General features: G+C 35.9%; 2 protein-coding genes and 1 non-coding gene across 9 annotated transcripts in view; 2 read left to right on the top strand and 1 right to left on the bottom strand.

Annotated features, from left to right (window-relative positions):
- The window catches only part of LOC117411108 (nuclear receptor coactivator 7-like), a 42,828-nt gene extending 36,022 nt beyond the window's left edge, over positions 1 to 6,806 (bottom strand). For 2 of the 5 annotated variants that reach the window (XM_059025645.1, XM_059025644.1), the window contains exons 1-2: positions 6,610 to 6,804; positions 4,581 to 4,720 (exon numbers count right to left, since the gene is read on the bottom strand). In XM_059025645.1, coding sequence (XP_058881628.1) covers positions 4,581 to 4,618 — 38 coding nt within the window. In that variant the 5' untranslated portion in view covers positions 4,619 to 4,720; positions 6,610 to 6,804. The other 3 variants (XM_059025643.1, XM_034018247.3, XM_034018248.3) reach the window with 3 other exon arrangements.
- Positions 6,807 to 7,132: 326 nt separating this feature from the next.
- On the top strand, positions 7,133 to 7,204 carry trnae-cuc (transfer RNA glutamic acid (anticodon CUC)). Its single transcript has one exon. It is a non-coding gene; the product is annotated as a tRNA-Glu (tRNA).
- Positions 7,205 to 7,579: 375 nt separating this feature from the next.
- The window catches only part of LOC117410566 (autophagy protein 5), a 63,698-nt gene continuing 48,589 nt past the window's right edge, over positions 7,580 to 22,688 (top strand). For 2 of the 3 annotated variants that reach the window (XM_034017192.3, XM_034017193.3), the window contains exons 1-5: positions 7,582 to 7,797; positions 8,822 to 8,973; positions 11,463 to 11,590; positions 13,734 to 13,812; positions 16,331 to 16,493. In XM_034017192.3, coding sequence (XP_033873083.3) covers positions 8,866 to 8,973; positions 11,463 to 11,590; positions 13,734 to 13,812; positions 16,331 to 16,493 — 478 coding nt within the window. In that variant the 5' untranslated portion in view covers positions 7,582 to 7,797; positions 8,822 to 8,865. Of the gene's footprint in view, positions 7,798 to 8,821; positions 8,974 to 11,462; positions 11,591 to 13,733; positions 13,813 to 16,330; positions 16,494 to 21,261; positions 21,683 to 22,688 lie in introns of those variants that run through there. The other variant, XM_059025646.1, reaches the window with a different exon arrangement.

Below are 22,688 nucleotides of genomic sequence, written 5' to 3' on the forward strand. Positions count from 1 at the left end.
GTTAATTCTTAAGGGAATGTGGTATGTGTTTGGAGAGATGACAGAATCAGAAAAAAATGGCAGAAAAAGTAAGCATTTTAGCAGCCCAGCTTACAAGTGCTGTTAGATGAAGTTGAGAAAAATAAGGAATTGTTATTTTCAAAACTGAACAACAGAATGGACAGAGATAGCAAATAAAATGACTGCTGTTGCTGCTGGGAGGACTATAACATGTCAGCAAGCAAAAAAAATATGGACACATTGTAGTAGCTTAACCCGTGATAAACAACAGCAGTGGAGACGTGAGATTGAGAAAACAGGCAGAGGCACCCACCTTGCTACAATCTATCTGCAGAAGAAGAGAGTCATGCAAATTTTGGGGACGTCTACCACTGATGGTGTTCCAAGTGGATGTGACACTTTGCCATCTCATGTCCCAACTCTGAAATCATCAAATATGATGCACACACATCTTCAGCTGAGGTTTATATTTGCTGATGCTCTGTCGCTGTAGTTGTCTCTGCCAATGTCTTAAATAAACCTCATGCAAGTGGTATCGGTGGAATTCGACAGGTAATACGATCAACATGTTTGGCTGTCGTTATATGGAAACACTGACTATCGTATATTCTGCTCCCGACATCGTATTCACCTGATAAAACGCTGGATTGGTATATAGAAAAGACCCCCGTCCTTGTTAACCTTTAATCAATAACCAGTTATACAGTACCTGCTGTGGTGTTCATTCTCAGGAGACCTGGGACAAACCAACAATTAGTTGATAAATCAGTCTCAATAATGTTGAGAATAAATGTTAATTTATCTAAGAATGCCACTTTTACCACACAATTATCATTTGAAAATTGCTCTACTTCAATTCTGTAGTAAGCGTCATTATCTATGAAGCTAAAAATGCTGTCGGTAAGCTTCACTTGTGTTAATTACACACAGATGTGTTCTCTTGCAGTACAATGACAGTAAAACTTCTCATCATCTAAATGCTTTAGTTCTTTATGATGAATATAGAATATAAATTAAATATACCTTTAGCCAATTCATCACAATTAGTATTGATATGAAAAAGTTTTTTTTTTTTTTAAGTAATTCAATGCAACTGATTTATACAAACCTGGGTAGAACTGAATGCAATTGAAATGGAATTTGATGAATTCCACTCATTTCAACATGTCAATTCCAATTTTGTAACTCTTATTTTCAATTTCAATTCTGTAACCGATATATTTTCAATTCCAGTTCCAGAATTGGAATTGACCCATGAATTCCAATTAAATTCAGAATTGACCCCAACTCTAGTTAGTACAGAAAAGGTGGTTGCCAGTGTCAGAAACTAATCCTGCTAACCTTTCTGCAGGGAGATTCTTAGCTGCATTTGCTACTAAACGGGACTTGTTTAAAAATACGATGTGTCTGGATTGCATCTACTAAAACGGGAAAAATGCACATCAGTGCCTCCTGGTCGGTGCACTCTCTCTCATTTCAGTGTTTACAACAGAGCTACTGGGGACATCAAGTACAGTTTCATGGCTGGGTGATATTGCAGTCTGGTCATGAACCAGCAACAAACCTGCACAAATAGCCAGGTTCATCTGTGCAAGCAGTTATACTGCAAAGCTTTTATAACAGCATCCCCAACAGCGGTCAGATTACAGAATGACAGTGCACAGCTACAGTTTTAGTTTTAACACAAACAAACCAAAAGACCACAGAGTGGTACAGCAGTTAATCAAGAGTACTGCTTTCATTACTAACACATTGCCCAGACAGATTATATGTCACCATGGAACAGGGAATACTATCAAACAACCCAGAGGCTCTGTAACCTTTTTTTTTTTTTTAAGTCAAGGACCTACAGATAAATGTATAATGCAGCAGTGTGTTTGCAGGATTTCCTGTTATGGCTCGTATTTTGATTAAATTTGACCATAAAACAGGTATGTAACACCCGCCACCTTGAATTAGGATGAACATGGATGTCTCAAATATTTGAATATTCTTTCAGAAAATGCGAGTAATAAACGTAACCCTTTACTGTATCAAATTACATGGTTATCGAACAGGCTTACTTCATACGTTTCTGATTTTATTTTGTTTATGTTTTTGGAACACATATAAATTATGTTTAATACAAAATAAGAACAGGGGCAAAGCAAAATTGTTTGTTTGAAAATGTTCATATTGTCCCATCAGTAAATTGACACAAGTTGAGATAAAGAAGCATATCTTATATTTTGCAGCATACAGTAGCACACATTTCTTTATATTAACAGCCCTTCTCAAACTCACATTTCCAATATAACTGCACCCTGCTTACATTATGAAATGTAAAAAAATAAACACATTATATAAAAACAGAGAAACATTCAAAAACCAGAGTGTATTTACTGATAGGAAAACTGTCTTTTGTTGCCACCATTTTGCCCAAAGGGAAGAAAAACACAAAAAGAACTAGTAGAAGACCACGGACTCAACAGTAATATTTTAAGAGGAAAGCTTGCTGAATACAACAAAAGCACACTGGAACTTCTTGAAAATAAATCCAAGCGACAATGTATTAATAATAATAATAATAATAATAATAATAATAATAATAATAATAATAATAATAATAATAATAATAATATCATTGTTATATCTTGGAATTTAAATTAAAGTGAATATTACAGTAGCAAGCAATCGCACTAGCATCAGATTATTATAATTTGTGGATACAAGACTGAATAAGATATGATTATCTGGGGCACACAGACTCACAGCGCTGCACACTGCAGTCTTGGCTTGGAGAGAGCAATGCAGTCAATTATTCTTAGCTGGGGGGGGGTAACGACACACGACCAACACCTTTAAAATGCTTAATGTATAATTCACACAAAAATCTGAGTACAAAACTGAAATGTCTCATATGTAACATTTCTTAAGTGGCATACAGCGGTCAGCTTGAACCTTTTGTCTTTACAGTCATCACAGTTTTCCTTAATATTCTAGTGGTAACCATTTTACATTGCTATAAAACACAGCCTATATTAGCCGTTTCTGTATCATTCGAAATTAGTTTTGAAAGCAAGCAATTTGTAAGTCACATGGAATACAGTATGGTTACTCACCAGTAGAGGTTGTTATTTGTAGCATAATTATGGAGCCCCTCACATAGCCTGTCTAGATTCAACATTTTAAATCTCTACTGCAACAGTGTGTCCTGGGCAGTCTCTGGGTTTCTGGGAAGCTTTCACTTAGCTAATCAATTTGTCTGTCCTGTACCCAATCTCCAGAACGCATCACTCTTAAAATTATGGGTAGGGCGGAAGAGGCACAAAATTGATTAATTACTGTATTTGTTAATTTATTAATGTATTTATTAATAATAAAAATAAAAATAATAATAATAATAATAATAATAATAATAATAATAATACTACTCTGTGAAAAAAATTTGAACAGTTTATGTTTTTTTTTTTTTTTGTGGTTTTGTAGGAATTCCCCCTACACTATGTTCTTTACTTTAGACCAAAAAAAACCGTGCTTGTTGGCCAGCCAGTTCTCATAAAACTAACACACACATGAAAAGGTCAATTGTTGCAGTTAAACTGTAAAAACTAGGCAAGAGGACACTTATTGGCATATCCTAACAGGCAGAACTCAAAACCTGGTATAACTGTCCAGTGCGCTAGATGAGAAATGGAAGGGATTATCACCCAAAACCTGCACAAAATATTGTGTTGTGTGTGTACAGAAGAATAGAGGCTGGAATTATTAAAACTTGACTGCAGGGGCACCAGCAGATCTCTAGATCTAAGATAGGTCATACAGTACAATGGGAAAATACTGGAAGAACACTGATTACTGATGAGATACAAATTGCAATAGCTTATGAGAATTAGAGCTCCTGTATAAGGAATAAAATTGGCACAAACACAGAAAGTTTCAGATTTTTGTCGATTAGGATTCTAATTGAGTAAGTCGAAGAATATATTAATATGTTTTACTTGATTCCAGACTACAAGGCAGTTGTAACTCCCTAGAACCATTTAATTGTACCATTTTGTATTCACATCTGCAACAGGGCGACTCACATACTGTTGTGCAGCTTGCAAGTAGGAGGAGCCCATCACTATCAAGAGTGATAGCCATCATCATTACACTCCTGAAGTAAGGGGTGCGCCATAGCTGTTCTGTTTAGAATGGATCGCGTGACTTACAATTTAATAAGTGTGAAGTACCTGTGCCTATTTTAAGATGTAATCTCCAAATCTCTTTCCATACAGTACCTTTTGTAGCTTCAGTATTGATTTAACTGCTCCCTTTGTTCTGTTGTGTGTATGGTATCATCACATGCAGTTCTGGCTGTTCTGTGAGATTATGTATTTTTGTAATAAGAAACACCTACACGACATTAACTTATTACGAATCACAGAAAGATACTCAGGAACTACTAATAAACATAAAAAAGTGTTGTTGTTGACATGGGATAAGATGTACTGGACAAATCCGTACAGTTGATTGGTTAATTTGTACAAATCCTCACATGTGGATGTACAAAATTAAAAGCTACCAAAACTGGCAAAATGATGGGATCTACACTTTACCTTGCAAAATAACTTGGTTTCCTTTCCTTCTTTTCCATGGTTAAGGCTGTCACTTCAAGGCTTTTTTTTAAATTTGTATTATTATTTCTGTTGTAGGTTCCATGCTTAACTTTTCACACTTAGGACTTCATTTTCATTCCCTGTAAAAAAAAAAAAAAAAAAAATAGAAAATACAGATTTAAGTCGCTCCCATATCAACTTTCAGCCCAAATCAATGCTATCTCATTAACAGGTGACATACCCTCTTTTCAGACAATGATACAAGTTTAACTGGGATCATGTGAGTTTTGTTTTACTTTTTCCTCCTCTGGTTACTCAGCAAAACAAAAATAATATTACATATAAACCTATTTAAAACAGCTCTTTGTTAACCGATTGCCAACCCCGTGTCCCATTTTAAAGTGAATGGCAATCACACATTAAAGATGAGATATATATATATATATATATATATATATATATATATATATATTAACTGGTCCTATCTGCACCTGACCCATTTATAATACAATGGTTATGTTTCCAAGCAAGATAGCTGTCAACATTGCGCTTGTTTCAAAATGATGCCACTGACTTTTGGAGAATGTTTTCCTTATGATCTCCCCTTGTGTATCTAATTAAATGAATACCAGAGAAAGTTAGTTTAGCAAGGAATCAGATCTGTTGTGTGTTACTGTTTCTATGCGGCTTGCTGAGACGGCAAAAAACTGATGAATCTTGTGCATTCCAAGCAAAATGGGCCTGAATTCTGTCAGGACAGTTATTGTAGTTCATCTGTATTGCCATGGTCTTCAGTTTTCTATTATATTAATAGGATGAAAAGAGGTAACATTTCTTGCAGATGTTTCTCCCCAAAGCTTAGTTTTCACAATCTTCTAATATTTTATTACGTGATTCATTAATCTATCAACCATTTACTGTGTATTTGGACAAGAAATTAAGCGATATACCTTAATTTCTCCAGTGCATGGGGTAAAATAACAGTATGAGATGTCACAATTTTACCGAAAGTTGTTGGGTATGTGTACCCAAAAGTGACCCTTAACACTTCTTAAATTAGATTAATGTTATATATATATATATATATATATATATATATATATATATATATATATATATATATATATATATATATATATAATGGACATGCTCAATCGCCAGTGGAAAAGTTGATGCCGATTTTTCTCATCTACTGCAAACTGCACATTCAAGTCTTAATACTCACCTACAAAATACATCATCAAATTATATCAACAATGACCGTGTACAGAAATATTGACTACATGCTATAACAAAACAGCGCTGTATTAGGTCATACTGTAACGGAAATAAACTGGAAACAAAATATGCAGTGTAAATTAGGTACAATAACAATCAATCACATGATTACAGGGCGTAAGGTTACATTGATGTTATGTTAACGCCGTTTATGCTGTAAACCATATCATGTACAGTTGTAATTTGTTAAAATTACAATAATTTCCAAACCAAACCATTCTCAAGGGGTGGTGCGCCACTCCAGCTCAATGCAAACAAGAACGGTATGGTCTGTTGACTTATGCTTGGTCAATTCCTGCTGCGTTTGCATATTTAAAATGCAATTCAAATTTGCGGGAGGATTTTTTTTTATTAAAACTCATGACACAAATATTTTTCATGACAACAAATGAATACAGATATATAACGTTATATGTATATAAAAAATGTAGACCCACCTATGCTATGTGCATAGACTTCATTTTAGGTTTAACCGCGGGGACCTTATCATTTTTCCATTGCAGTAGCAAATCCTTATCATGAACAACCAGTCTCAGTCACGGACTCTACCAAAGCGCCCAACAAAACAACCGGACAGACCGACGTACAATAAGAAAATAAATGAAAAGAAAAAAAAAAAAAAACAGGGACAAGGTCCACACCACCTCAGCACTCCTCCCGTCCTCACGCAGTACAGTTTAATCCATGAACAATGTACCACCCAGTTACAGACTGTCTATCCATTCTTACATAGGGCAAACTGTTACTTAACCTGTTGTTTTCTGGTTCACAGCAGACTTTTTTCTCATTTTCCTCGGTTGTCCAGCCAGCAGTTTCCAAAATGCACCATATTTCCACTGGCTCCGTAAGGCATTGTGACGTATTGTGAAACCCAGCCTGCTGTTCTGGGATTTGTTAGACGAGTGAAGATCCGATCGTCATTCGCGGTATGGCTCGTCAATCAACGTTATTTCCCGCAAATCTCAAAAGGACGAGCAATTTGAATGAAAGTCTTTCTTTATATCGTACAATTTTTAAAGTCAAAGGCACTGTTCATTGTAAAAAAAATGTGATAAACAATTGCAAAGAGGCTTCCAGTGCCATTCTTGCTGTCTGGGTTCATTTACTAATTTCTGCTTTCCATTGAGACATTCCAGACCGGCCAAGCAGTCTGGATCATAGCTATTCTGTCAAAAGGATTTAAAACCCTCGCATATTTGTAAACCAAAAATATTCATTTAATGGAAGTGTTTACTAGTGTTTTATATAGAGACCTTTTACACGTAAATGTAGTGTCCCTGGTGGTCTAGTGGTTAGGATTCGGCGCTCTCACCGCCGCGGCCCGGGTTCGATTCCCGGTCAGGGAAGACGTATTTTGTAAAATTGAACACAAATATATAGTATGGGCATACATAGGGTACATGTTTTCAACTCATATAACTAGTATTTTGTTTTATTTATCTTAAAATGTTCGTGAGGTCTACTACGATGGACGCAGACGCCAACTCACGTTGTATAGATACATACATAGCCAATAAGCTATTTCTATTTTAGGATAATTATTAACTGTATGTACTGTTTTAATAGGGACTGCTACAGTGTGCTACAAAAACCAAAATACAGAACTAAACCTGTCAGATTCAAAACACATTTTAATGGTGAAAATGTGTGGGCGTATTTTTTTGAAAGACAAATGTCCACTAGGTGTCAGTACCGACTATATTGTGCTTGTATGGTACTCGTCTCTGTGTTCCGTATTTTTCCTCTGTGTTGTGCGTGTGGGTCAGAGTGCGAACGAGCAAATGGCAATAGGCCCTCCTACCGCTGGCAACGTCTGAACGGTTACTTTCACTGGAAAGAAAGCCACAGATGGCTTGGTATCATAAGAGTGACAGATAAAAACATTCACAAAGAAGTCTTGGTCGTAACTTTATGCAATTTCTTCAGCGCATTTTGTCAGGTAATGCACTGGATTTGTTGCATTGCCTGTAGAAGAAATGTATCTCACGCTCTTGATAAACTTATGCTGCCACTCCTTCATTGAATAACAGGAAGTTTTTTTTGTAATTTATATCGTGAAATAAAATATAAAGATATGGTCCGTTTGAAGTTTGTTTTTAGTTACATACAATGTTTTAACCGAGTTGTCGCTTAAAACTAACGGTACATGTTAAATGGCAAGATTTATACCGGGACTACAAACATTATAAATGCTATTTACAATGTATGCCTTTCGTTTAGAAATGTCTTGTCAAATGTGGGGTGGTAACTTAGGCTTTTTAAACAAAGACAAGTTACTAAACTACACGGTTTTTATTTATTTATTTATTTATTTATTTATTTATTTATTTATTTATTTCCAAACTAAGTAATGCTTGAACTATTCCATGAAAATGGTACGTCACGGTTGTTAATTAGTGGCAAGATCAATAATCTATATTTTTGTTCAGAATGTCCAATCCTATTTATGAGTTTTTTATCATCAAAAAATAAATATTGCTGTAAATAGAAGTAGCAAGCTTGCAATTCATAGGGGCTTTTATTACTGTGTATTTCTAATGATTGTAGGAAAACCGTTGTACATGAACAATGTATAGTCTTAAGACGTTTGACAGGTTCTAAACTGTTTTTTTATTTAACACAGGATACGCATTTTTGCCCAAATGCTGTAAAAAAAAAAAAAAAAAAAAAAAATTGAGGTCTTGGTGTAATTACTATAATACCATTTAAACATCCAGGGTCAAATGTATAATGTAACACAACAAGGTAGGGAGATTTAACCAAGACAGCCTGCACCTCAGTGAGGTACAAAGTGCAGGTATTTGCCTTAGTACTGCATACCTTAAAGTGTTCGATTGTGCTTATAAAATGTCATATGTCATATGTTGTTGTAGCTTGGCTAAGATCTGGTGCCATGTTATTGTACTTGGACAAAAATGTTATACACCACTTGTTAAAAACCTGCTCTTTTCTATTTGATGTAGTTGAATAGAAACTTTTTTTATGAGCCACTTTAAATCCTGGAAGAATGGCAGATGACAAAGATGTGCTGCGAGATGTTTGGTTTGGGCGAATACCGACCAGCTTCACTTTGTATCAAGATGAGATTACAGAGAGGGAGGCCGACCCCTATTATGTAAGTATCCTTAAAGTAAGCAAGCAAGATTCAGTTCTAGTTGCTTGCCATAGATATATGTACAGTACAGTAGACTAGGTCAGTGTTTATTCTGTAGTAAGTAATAGACAGTGCCATCAACGTAGTGATCCATTTCTAATTATATTGCTGATCACAAGATGGTGCCGGCACTTGGTAATATATACTTAATATATATGGGTCATTCCACACCAACTCAACCAGAAAAGGTGCATTTCATTGCCCGCCCGTCTCAGATTTTCCTAGAAAAATTCACCTGGGGGTTTTCTGACACGCTGAGTTCAGAAATGATAGCCATTATTATTTTTTAAAATGTGCCCTTTGACCTGTGACCTTGCAAAGGTTGACCTAAAGTGAGAAAGGGACCTTGACCAGAAAAAAATACTAGGAGCACCCTACTCACTTCTGGCAAATTGCCAGACGAGGGGTAACTGACGAGTTTTATTTGAACCTCACCCTAACCCTTTACCCTGTAGGGGATGTGGGTCCTATAATGTAAGTATTGCTGTAAGACTCTTAGGTACCAGTCTTCCAAATTCTGTGAAATAGAAGGCTGTGTGGTCCAGTGGTTAAAGATCTGGTTCAAATCCCACCTCAACCACTGACTCATTGTGTGACCTTGAGCAAGTCACTTAACCTCCTTGTGTCTCGGGTGAGACGTAATTGTAAGTGATTCTGCAGCTAATGCATAGTTCACACACCCTAGTCTCTGTAAGTTGCCTTGGATAAAGGCGTCTGCTAAATAAACAAAATAATAATAATAATAAAAAAACATGTGGTTTCAAGTCCCACCACTGGTCATTAAACCCCCTTGAAATTAGAATTTTTGCTATTTGTACCAAGTTTAGGCCATAATAACTTGCGTGGAGGGACTCCAAAAAATCACCCAAAGATATGTTTGGATAGATGTTGATGAGATCTACAAGCATCAAGCAAAATGTGCTGGTATCCAGGGATTTTGGATTTTTGGCAGATTTTGGAAGTTGCATTTGTCATGCATTCAAGCATTGCTTATGGACACTTTGGCGAGGCTGAAGTGGCATATAGTTCTATCCAAACTGGCTATTTCTTCAACTTTGCATTCTCTGAGGATTGATCTTGAGGAAAAAGTAACAGTATGTGCTTCCATTGGCACTAGCTTGGAGCTGAGGGGTAAGCTTTTTGTAGTTTCAAATGTGTCATCATAACAACGTCCCAAGTCCCATATGCAAGTTCATAACCCCTCATAGCCAGTTTGGATAGAACTATGTGGTACTTTAACCTCACCAAAGTGTCCATAAGCAATACTCGAATGCATGACAAATGCAGCGTCAAAATTTCAAAATCCCCGGATACCAGCACATTTTGCTTGATGCTTGTAGATCTCATCAACATCTATCCAAACATATCTGGGTGATTTTCTGGAGTCCCATTTGAAAGGCTTTGGCCTCACATGAATTGTTGGAATGAGGAAATAAAATACTGTATTGAACAGTTAGTGTTTCACAGCAACAATGGATTATATTGAAAGCTAGTTCGATACAACTAGGGAAAACTGTATATATTATTATTGGAGCAACAGAACATTGTACCTGTCAAAAATTGAACGATTGCAAACGTTAGCCTATACGTGGAACAAAGCGTTAAAATTTCAAGTTAAACAATTCACTGAGTTATCATTAGGGTCATTTCATGACTAAGCAGTTGAGTGACAAAATTACACAAACAAAATTGGGATGATTTCATCTATTGTGCAATGGAGTGCTTGACTTGAGTATGTCATGGTTACAAAAACTGAAGCTAACTATAGGATGCTTAAACAGAACTGAAATTTAGAAGATTAAAATATTTCTGACCTTGATATTTTCTGCCTAAAATATTACCTATCAGTGCAGAACAGCATGCATTAAAACAGGAGAAAATGTCTTACTTACAATGAAATTGTCCTCTGCTGGGGATGCATATCCCTGGCAACATGGATATATCTAGAGAATCGGTTTTACAGCTGTGATAAAGCTTGGTTACAATGTGATAATTTGAAATGTTCAATCAGTTTCCTGATTTGAGCATTTTTATATTTCTGGGAATATCGGCTTTTCCAATTGTAATGAAACTCCTAGTGGGATGGTTAAGTCTCAATTCTTTAGTAGAAGCTATTACATGTGCCGTAATCTGGGTGTAAATGGAGGTATGTCCATCCAGCTGTCTGTCTGTATGTCACACTTCTATTTTTATATATACCTGGAGAACCGCTTCCAGTTATGATGACATTTGAACAATTTAATTATCAGTATACAAATATGGTGGTGTATGGAGGTCTGTCTTCATGTTAAACTTTCACACAAGTGCATACAGTGGATGTATGTCATGGTGATCTTTTTCATGTTGCTCATAGCTCTAATTTTGTATTTACAGCTGTGGCAGGGGAATGTTACATGCTTGTTAGGGTATCCAACATACAATAGCTAAAGACTTTGTATTTATTTTTCCAGTTATTGCTACCAAGAGTAAGCTATTTGACGCTGGTTACTGACAAAGTGAAAAAACACTTTCAGAAGGTTATGAAACAGGAAGATATGGGTGAGATGTGGCTTGAATATGAAGGCACTCCTTTGAAATGGTAAGTTAATGTTTAAAAATTCCCTGATTTAATGCAAATAAAAGTTAGCCCCATGTGAGTAAATCCTAGCAGACTATCTTGTAATATATAGCCTGGAAGCCGTTTTTTTTAAAAAGGCGATTATACTTCAGACTCTACAGTATATCATATTAGTTTATAAAACATTTGTGAGGCCTCCCTGTGGAATATGCATCACTGTAGTGGAGTTGGTCTTTTTGGTTTGGCCTTTTTTATGTTTTCCTTTGTAATTACAGAGCCTGCAGACTGTATAACCTACATAACAGGACAGTAACACTAACAGGCAGACCTGGGATCAATTACAATTAATTGTGATTGCAGTTGAACCTTGGCAGACCTGCGTAATTGTAATTGTAAATATACCATGTAATTATTCAATTACAATGCAATAACTCATTTATTTGTCACTCGATCAATATTCTTGTATTTTCAACCACTTTTGGTGACCCCATTTGTTTGAAATAAAAAAAGGTAATATAGTATTTCTGTATTTGTACCTGTGGTTATTGCATGGCTATTTAAAATAAATAGAGTAAACACGTTATTTTACTTTTTAGTAAAGGTGCAATCGTCACCCAGATTTTGTATTCGATTATCGTATAGGCCAGTGGTCCTCAAATTCGTGCCCTCGAAGCCAGGCCATTGTGCCCGCGGCAGCTGTTCTTAAATTATGGGTCGTGAACACATTTCTGCCGGGTCGTAGTGTGGGAAAATAAAAATAAAGCTTTAAACACGTTCTCTAACAAAAGCATCACAGCAGTCTGTTCACAGTACTGCTCGCTTGTGCTGTGCTTGTATGTACTCGATATATATATATTTTTTTTTCTGCGGTAGCCCAATCATAAGTTCGCTGGGTGGGACATAAACCTCCTTAGGCTTCTCTGTATGGAATGGTAGCAGATGACCTCCCTCCCTTATTTATTTTAACTGCTATTGTATCTTCTTTTAGTTCTGTTCGTTTATTAGGTTGCTTATTGTTTGTTGGGAGGGGGCGTGTGCTAAGATTATAACATAATTAGGATTTCGGTATATATTTTCAACATGGATGTTAGAAACCTTTAATCTTTCCATTGTTGTATACTGATTTGTTGAACAATAACAGCAAAACTTCGATAAACAGAATTGTAAAAAAAGAAAAAAAAAGAAAACGTGAATACAATAGGCCTACTTCTAATTTGGCGTGTCCAAGGCGAATGTAGAGGCCTAAAGTGTGTATCCTAGCAACGCGCTAATCTACCGTATTAGCACTAAAAGAAGCGCACTCTCACACACTCAAGGTTTTAATGCAAACCGGCAAGAGGAGACTTCAAACTGGATTCTAATTTGATGCATCGATTCATCAATATGTAATCGAAGCTCGGGAAATTTAAGGATGGATGATAAATAATCGATGCATCGATTAATTGTTGCACCCTTACTTTTTAGTGTAATTGTAATTGAATAAAATAGCATTGTAATTGTAATTTCAGCAAACAATTCTGTGTAAATCTAATGGTATTTCTAATTATAATTGGCCCCAGGACTGGTAACAGGACCTGCGTGGTTCACAGAGCGATGTACAGTGAATCCATGCCATTTGATAACTCATGAATTGGATTACTGTGATTCACTGTTACATCGTACATGTGCTATGTATTATTGTGCAAGTACCCTTTAATAATTCACTGCCTTCAATGTTTAACATTTTTAATAAGGGAGCAGCCATCAATGACAGAGGAAGTGTGTGCGATTGAGCTGAGAATACCATGGGGGCGTGCAAACAAACTGTAAACCCAGCAAGTATAGTCCTGAAATAATACTTTTATATAAATAAACAGTGATTCTGGGACAATGCAGCTTTAGATGAAGGTAGTAAAACTAGCTGCATATCCCCACCTCATGGTTGGGTATTGCCATCTACAAACTGGTATAACAGCATTATACCGGCACACTGCAGCATTGCCCTGCTGATGGTGCTAAAGAGTATTTCTCACATTGCTTTATGATTTCAACTGGGTGTTGGGCTTTTAGATTAACTTTGCTTGTGGCATAGAAATTGGATGAATTTCTAACCCTGAATTACCATGTTTTATTCAGTAAGAACATTGTTTTAGTGTGGTAAATTCATATATAATTTGTTTTTCAGGCATTACCCAATTGGTTTACTTTTTGACCTCCATGCCTCCAATACAGCCCTGCCGTGGAACATCACTGTGCATTTTAAGGTAACATGCTGTGTTCCTCTTATCCTTTCTTCTCTTTTAGTAATCCTCACATACAGGAAACACCTTTATTTTTAAGTAATGAGAAGGTTTACAGTTTACCTCTTTAATCTGAACATGTTTGTTTACAAAATAGTAGTGAGGAAAGCATCAGTATTTTTTCAGATATTAATTATATAAAACACACACACACTTATATTCAATGTTACCGTACCATATCTGTTATCTTACGTATAAACATGACTAATATTTTTCATATTAGACAAATGTTAAGACAATACTAACAATGCTAAGTTTCTTGGTAAAGTATTTCGAAGATCAGTCGTTTTTAGTTTGGCACACCCAGACAACCACTATCTTTCTCAAAGTGTGTTTTATACTATGTTTACTGTACTTATTAAAATACATGACAAGTGAAAGTTTGGCATGAAAAAGAGATTGTATTCAACTTATCCCTTATCCAAAATAGCTGTCTGTCCCTGGCACTTTTTGTGTTAGTTATTTAGAACTGTCAGACTGATTCAATACAGTCATGCATATCAATAGTGCTGTTCCTAAAAAAAACAAAAACAGTTTTCCTAGTAGGGGATTTTATTTTGATTGTGTTATTTTCTTTCTCCAACTCGTTGAAACAACGCACAGATTCTCATTTGTATTTTTGAATATTTATTAGGAAAACCATGGTAACCCACAAACTGGATTATCATTTCTTTTCAATAAAACATAAATGAAAAAACTGGACCAAAAAATGCCACAGGTATGAAAACAGCTGGAAGAAAGATCTGTTGTATAAAAACTGTGCTCAGTCAAATATTTTAACTTACAGTAACATGACTGTAAAAAAGTTTTTACTGTATGTTCAATATTGAATGGTATCCTTATACACACAGTATTTGAGTTGGTATGGCATTTAAGGGTGAGACGCGGTCCTTATTCATTGACAGCCTGACCCCAGATGCTTATGGAATGCTTTTTAGTATGCAATATGTTGTATTAAAATGTGCATAAGTATATGTTTATTAGAACAAGTTTTAATTGCTTTAATTGCTGTTCTTTAGCAGTGCCACTAGATGGTGCTTTATGTTTGCCTAAAATGATTGCTCACTTAAAACAGAGTGAGCATAACCTGCACCAATTTCACATCCTGTCATCCACACACTTTTTATGAATCATTCAATGGTTTATTTTCAGCACATAGGCGGTAACCCCTGTTATAATTGTTTTATGCAGGTCATTTTTACATTGTAAATAATATATTTCCATGGGAATTCGAGAGTTCTTTTATGGCGTTGACTGTATGCAAACTGTGCCCATCCCGTGTTTCTTCATTTTTTTTTTACTAACCATATGCATTGTAAAAGTGTATGTAGTATTTAGGTGGACTTTTAACTTAAACCTGTATTGTTTTCTTTACTTTCACTTGTAAGTTAAGTCTTAGCACTGGAGGCCGGTATGCAAGTCTAGGAAAGCTCACTCTGGTAGTATAGGAAGGATAAATCCACTGAAACACGTATCTAATACACAAATATGTACTGTGTATTTATATATAGATTTATTTTTCAGTACAAGAAACTGAAACTATTTAAGAACGATTTTCTGTGAGTTACTTTGCGAACTCTCACATTGTTTATGGATCATATTGTAACATAATTTTTTCTCTTTTCTATTTATAGACTGGAGAAAACTCTTTGAAAATATCCTCCATAAATAAGAGAACAGTGAATTAAACAATGTTTTCATGAAACCTCATGCCTGTGAACATTTATCAGTCAGTTTCACAAAAGACATTTACTGTATAGTGTTATAAAGTGGGCTAAGATCAGTACAACTGTGGTGTTAGCATTTAATTCCTACAGTATGTTAAACCCTACTATTATCAAATTTCATTGCATTGCACATACATGTAGGTATGTGGGAACAGATCGAAGGAACACAGTGGTTGGTAGTATTAATCTACCTGCATATAGAATATATGATATGGTGCTGTACCATACAAGGTGATGTCCACTCCACAAATGTCTGCAAAGGTTTTCTATACAGTGTTTGCATTTTCTTTCCTTGTTGAATTTTTCCCTGTCCTCATTTCACCATGGTAAAAATATTTCAGGTGGGGTTTCTTTTTCAGTCATTTTGTTTGCAGTTTTTTAAGTTAGTGGCTACTCACGTGAACGTTGTAAATCTTAATATGACATTGCTTCCAACTGATACAAACTATATGATACAAAGGAATTCAGTTTGCTGTCCTACATTCACATCAGTCTACTACAGCATATATTATAAGAGTGTATGGGTAACTATAAATTACCTTGCATTATACACATAATCCTTTTAAAGCCTTTCCTCAAAAAACATCCTTATCTTTATTTGTCATAGCCAACCCTTCTTACTATTCTTAGTTTTTTCTGCATGAAATGCAAACTAAGCCATCGTCCACAATCCAAACTCTTAAGAATGTTCAAGTTAATGATAAGGGAGTTTAGCTTTCAAATTAATTTACTGTCTTAAATCTGCTGTGTTACAGAACTTCCCTGAGAAGGACCTCTTGCACTGCACTTCCAATTATGTAATAGAAGCCCACTTCATGTCTTGCATTAAAGAAGCGGATGTCTTAAAGCACAAAGGACAAGTCATCAATGAGATGCAAAAGAAGGATCACAAGCAGCTATGGATGGGCTTACAGAACGGTGAGATTCTAATGTAACTCGTTATTATTTCAGAACTCTCAAAGTATATTACTCGAAATTATCAGGAACCAGCAATCTGAGCACCGAGACCCTTGTCAAACAAATTGTTCCACCCGTATAGCAGCATGAACAACTCTTAATAGTAACCCTACAGATTCATGCAAGACTTTATTCATGCTGTGGTAAGTGTGGTCAGTTGAGAGCAGATTCAGCAAGGGCCTGGTTGTTCAAATTATTGGTTTGTGGTCAGTTCAGTAATGAACTAAACAAGGGGTGTTCTGAAACATGACTGGGTGCAGGACATGGTGAGTTTATAATCCAGAGTTGAGGGAAAACCTTTGTGTGATTGAAGGACATAAGGATATAAACTAGAATTTATTTTTCTTTTTATCAATCATTGACTGTGTTTAAGGTTCTGGGTGATGGCCCCAGGTCTTTAACAATAGTTATAAGTTGCTCTCTGACCTTGTGATCTCCCTTCATGTGTATTTTAATATCTAAATGATAACCCTGAAATTATAGTGACAACAGGACCTTGCATCCTCTGGTGATCAATGAATTATCTTTGTCTGGGAGCACAGTGATCTTTTTGTATCCTTGTGACTTCTTCAAACAGCAGTGAAACTGCTAGGGTCACAATGAATGCAATTCTTGTACGAAACAGTGCTTCATACAGGTAGGCAGTTTAAGAATTTTAGGTTAATTGGGTTCAGTGAGTTACTGCAGGTTTAAATTGTTTTCCTCTTGAAATAATTCATCTTCTTTTACCAGTAACATGAATACTTATTTAAAACAATAATAGCTTGTTTCCTTTTCTTATCATTTTTTGATTATTTTTTTTTATTATTTCTTTGGTGGGGGTGCTTCACAAATGAAATATGTACTTTTATGTGCTTTTTTTTAAGAATTGTTAATATAACTTGTACTGTTTGCAGCACTTGCACAATGCAGATATTATAAACACCCTTTCTCCAAAACTGAATGGATTTCTTTTGCACTTAGATAAGCCAAAAAGTAACCATTTTTAAAATATTAACTTTGTTCTGCAGAAGTACAGTGGATTAGGGATGCCTATAATGTATGAACGTGCTCTGAGCTTTGTGCACTACTATAAACTATGTGAGGAGGGTCATGGCCAAATTGATTAGCTTTTAGTAGTTAACATCTCATTTTTCATCAATTTACATAACTTGAAACAACTGGCAGGCACCTTTGCTTGATTTTGTTTACCATATTAACGGCTAATCACAGTAAAGCAGCCCAGCTGGTTGAGGCAAAACACGAGACAGGACTGCATGGAATTGAGGTTTCATTGCAGTATGACATACGGCCCGCAAATGTGTAAATTACTTGCTGTCAAAAAGTGGGAAATCAACCTGCTGTGTCCGCTGTTTTGTAACTCAACCACAAAGTCATTAATCATTATAACAGATTTTTTTTTTATATTGAAGTTGAAATAACCAAACAAATAACAATACCAGGATCCGCTGTATATAATAGCTGAAAGTGAACCTATCGTGTGGTGATGGTTCGTTGATTCTCAAGTGGGACTAATTCCAGAGATATGCTGGGGCCTGTTTTTGTTGCTTGAGAAATTGCTTGAGAAATTATTTGAGAATTATTTGAGAATTTTTGAAAAGTTACATAAGCCATGTCCAAAACATGGAGTAAAAGTTCATCCATATCTTAAATCTCAAAGTAAACTTAAAAACAAACATATTACAACTGAATTAGTTGTACTTTACTATTCCAAAACTGATAAATGGTCAATTTGAAATGTGTTCTTAACTTTATGGCCATGTTTTGTTGGGTCACAAGGGAGAACATGTGTGAGAAAGAAAGAAAAACAAAAACACTTAACCACGGTTTATTCTGGAAACTTCCAAATACTAAATTTATTAACAGCAGTAGCTACAAAGGAGAAATAAGAACATCTTCTGAAACCAAGATTGATCTATTTAAGAATCTGGTAGCATCTTTCAGTGTTTTTTTTTTTTTATAGGTTTCTTGTAAAGCCATCTCAGTCTTTACCGTCTTTAACTGTTTTAAATGACCACAAAGAGAAAAAAACAAAGTAGCATTTGTGTGAACTGCCAGTCAGAACACAGTGCATCTGCTTCTGTGAAACACATCTCAATAGTGATCATGCAAACTTGCCTGTTCGGTTTCAGCTGACAGAAACACAACATAAATGAAAAATAATTGTACAATAATAATAATAATAATAATAATAATAATAATAATAATAATAAAAGAATAATAATTTTGAACACTAAAACTAGTTAACTCGTTTTTTAGATTCTGTTTTTAAGTAATGAATCCTACTTTTATAACACGTATTGATAACCCTACCTTGTACTATATCCATAAAATGTAGTGTTCGAAGCGTGTAATGTTTGATGTTACAATTGTATAGTAAAGTCATGTCTTTGCCATAATGGTTACTATTCAACAGTTGTACATGGTTCTTTCCCTTACCCACCACAACAAACTGTCATTAAGCTTAATTTTCTACAGAAAAAAGATATCATAAGATAATCATTTAAATAATTATTGGTCTTATTAGGACTAAAGTCATCGTATGTTGTATCTTGATCTTAATTGTACTGTAATTCTTGATATGTACTTTTTGTATACAACTGTAAGTCACCCCAGTGGCGTGCCGTGACAAAATGGACTGGGGTAGCAGAGCCCCCCGCCGACCCCCCTCCTTTTTTTTAGTGGGAGCTACCTGAGTGTAAGCCACAGATGCCTTTCATAATTTGAATTCTGAAAGTGCCGAGTATATCCTTTCCCTTCCTGTGTCAGCTCGGGGATCGGTGGTGTATATCTCACTTTTTTAATAATCTCCAATTTTTCAGAGAAAGTTCTCCTTGAAAAAGGATTCGTAACCAAATTGACTATGATGTCTCAGTTTTCTCACTTTTTTATTTTAGTGTAAAATAAAATTCTAAATAATTAGATGTTGTAAAGGTATTTGTATTTATCAATGTATATTTATAAGCAATATTGTGCGAAATCCAGCTGTCCTCCTAACTGCAGTGCTAACCAAGGAATATTCATGTTTTGGGGTTGCTCACTAATGATTGGTCAGCTGTCAGAGCTTTGACTTTCCCATTGGTTGCTAAAGCAGGGCCTTCAAGTGAGACAGAGAATACCCTGGGAGATTTATGGCCCACCTCTGCACACTCCTGATTGGTCGCCTGTCTAAAAAAAAAGGACATTCTTCGACTCGCTTATTGGTTAAACTCACTCAAGACATTCAGCCGAAACCCTCAACTGGTTTTTTTTCTAGCGTCTGTTTTAGACTTATGCAGGGGAAATGCAGATCTCTTATTGGCTGATCACATCCCCTTCAGGAAACCCCTAGACTCTTAAAAAACCTCTAGTAAACCCTGTAAGTCATCTTGGATAAAGGCGTCAGACAAATGAACAAGTAATAATTCGAGTAGTATGTTTCATAGTATAAGCAAGCACACTATACGCAAGTGAGTGAGGCAACGTAATGTCATTTGACTGACGGTTTACTTGGCACTGTCTGGTCAGCAGAGAATACCTTGAAGGTACTGACGGCACGCCACTGGTAAACCCTAACCCTAGTGAAAAAGACTGCAGACTGTAGATGTCTGGAAATAATTGTGCATGCTGTTCTGTAAACTACCAAACAGTTGGAGTATACCTACCCCTCACTATTTTATTATTATTATCTTATTTCCCAAATCTGCTATTATCCTGTGCATTCAACACAAAACGGCAGTATAGTTCTTCCTCTTTTTTCATGATTCCTTTTCCCCAATTCACTATGCTCAGTAGTATAGACTTTTTAAAATGCCTTTTCAGCAGTAAATTGGTTCAGACTGTGTCTACTGTGTAAGCCTAGTAATAAATCATTTTGGGTAATGAAACCAAAGTACCTAAGTACCAAAGTAGGGCAGCAGTGTGGAGTAGTGGTTAGGGCTCTGGACTCTTGACTGGAGGGTCGTGGGTTCAATCCCAGGTGGGGACACTGCTGCTGTACCCTTGAGCAAGGTACTTTACCTAGATTGCTCCAGTAAAAACCCAACTGTATAAATGAGTAATTGTATGTAAAAATAATGTGATAACTTGTAACAATTGTAAGTCGCCCTGGGTAAGGGCGTCTGCTAAGAAATAAATAATAATAATAATAATAATAATAATACCTGTAGATATACAGTAATGTAAGTTAGCAAGTTTAAGATTTGTCCAAGAAATGAAAATGTGTTTTTTGGCTGTAAAAGATTTGATAAATGAATTGGCCTTAGAGAAATTGGGGAATATCAAATAACAGGTCCATCTTGTCATCTGAATCTCATATGTACAACAACATTTATAATATTGGCTATAAATGAGCAATATCTATAAAACAGGTCAAGCATGTAAAAGATGTGACAGTAAAAATGATGGCCCAAGTTATAGACACAAAATGGCCATTTTAATATTTAACTTTTTTTTCTTATTTGTAACTTGACCATTATTGTGCATCATATCCATAAGTAACTAATGAACCCTCAAACATAAAAATAAATAACTTGTGTTTGTATACATATGTTTCTTATCATTTTAATATCATATTTTTTGTAAATATAATTTTTTCTCTTCATCCTAACGCAAATATATATATATATATATATATATATATATATATATATATATATATATATATATATATATATATTAATTTAGTCGTTGCCAATTATTTTTTATTATTATTTTTTTCTCCCAATTTGCAATGGCCAATTATTTTTAGGCTCAGCTCACCGCTACCACCTCTGCACTGACTCGGGAGGGCGAAGACGTGTGCCGTCAGCCGACCCCTTTTTTTCACACTGCGGACTCACCATGCAGCCACCCAAGAGCTACAGTGTCGGAGGACAACGCAGCTCTCGGGCAGCTTACAGGCAAGCCCGCAGGCGCCCGGCCAGACTACAGGGATCGCTGGTGCACGGTGAGCCGAGGACACCCTGGCCGACCTAACCCTCCCTCCCCCCAGGCGACGCTCGGCCAATTTGAGCGCAGCCCCCTGGACGCTCCCAACCTCGGTCGGCAAAGGAATAGCCTGGACTCGAACTCGCGACATCCAGACTATAGGGCGCATCCTGCACTCCACACGGAGCGCCTTTACTGGATGCGCCACTCGGGAGCCCCTAACGCAAATATTTTTGTACATGTGAAATGTTAAATTGTAAAATAAAAAATTAGAAAAAAGTAAAGAGTTTTGAACCCTGTTTTCTGAATACATTGACTTTAAGCTCTTGACCATCCTGATTCTTGCAGTGAAACACTCAACGCCTGATAAGCCGTACTCTGATAAGCTGTACTTATCTGCTTTAGCTTATTACTGTATGTTGCTCCCCCCCCCCCCCCCCGTCCCCCGTCGCCACAAAGTTTAAGTCTTGCACAGTCTTCTATGGTAAACTTCTTCTTACATTTAAGAAAGAACATACTATAAGAAATGTACGAACGAAAGAAGGCATTTCAGCTCATCAGTGCTCATTTGGTTCCTGAAGGCTGGTTGATCTCAGTTATTCAGTGTCATGACCTATTCCATGTCAAAATCAGATGAGACTCAAACCCACAATACCTGGATTGGGATCCCATTGCCTTATCCCTTATAAAGATGCAATTAGAAAATGTTGCAGGTAAATAAGTTGGAAATAAGTTTCTAACTTTGCTGAGGCACCTTTCATCCCGTTATTATTATTATTTATTTCTTAGCAGACGCCCTTATCCAGGGCGACTTACAATTGTTACAAGATATCACATTATTTTTACATACAATTACATTATTTTTTTTTACACGTTATTTTTACATACAATTACCCATTTATACAGTTGGGTTTTTACTGGAGCAATCTAGGTAAAGTACCTTGCTCAAGGGTACAGCAGCAGTGTCCTCCACCTGGGATTCTTAGTTTGGATGAAAATTCAACTAAGGACATGTACAATCCTTGACAAATAATATGATAAAACAGAATTTGCATACAGCTGCATACATTTGAGAAGCCTGACAGAAGGGAGGTGGTACCTGTAATATCAAAATGGTTTGCTTTGGATATTTGGGGGCATTGCAGCTCTCTGTCAATGTTGTTATCTGTACACAATGTTGACACAGTTCAAAGATATAGGCCTAATCTTAACAAAGATAAAAGATTTAAAAAAAAACAGACATATGAT

The sequence above is a fragment of the Acipenser ruthenus genome, chromosome 6 (genome assembly GCF_902713425.1).
Source record: "Acipenser ruthenus chromosome 6, fAciRut3.2 maternal haplotype, whole genome shotgun sequence".
Classification (NCBI taxonomy): Eukaryota; Metazoa; Chordata; class Actinopteri; order Acipenseriformes; family Acipenseridae; genus Acipenser; species Acipenser ruthenus.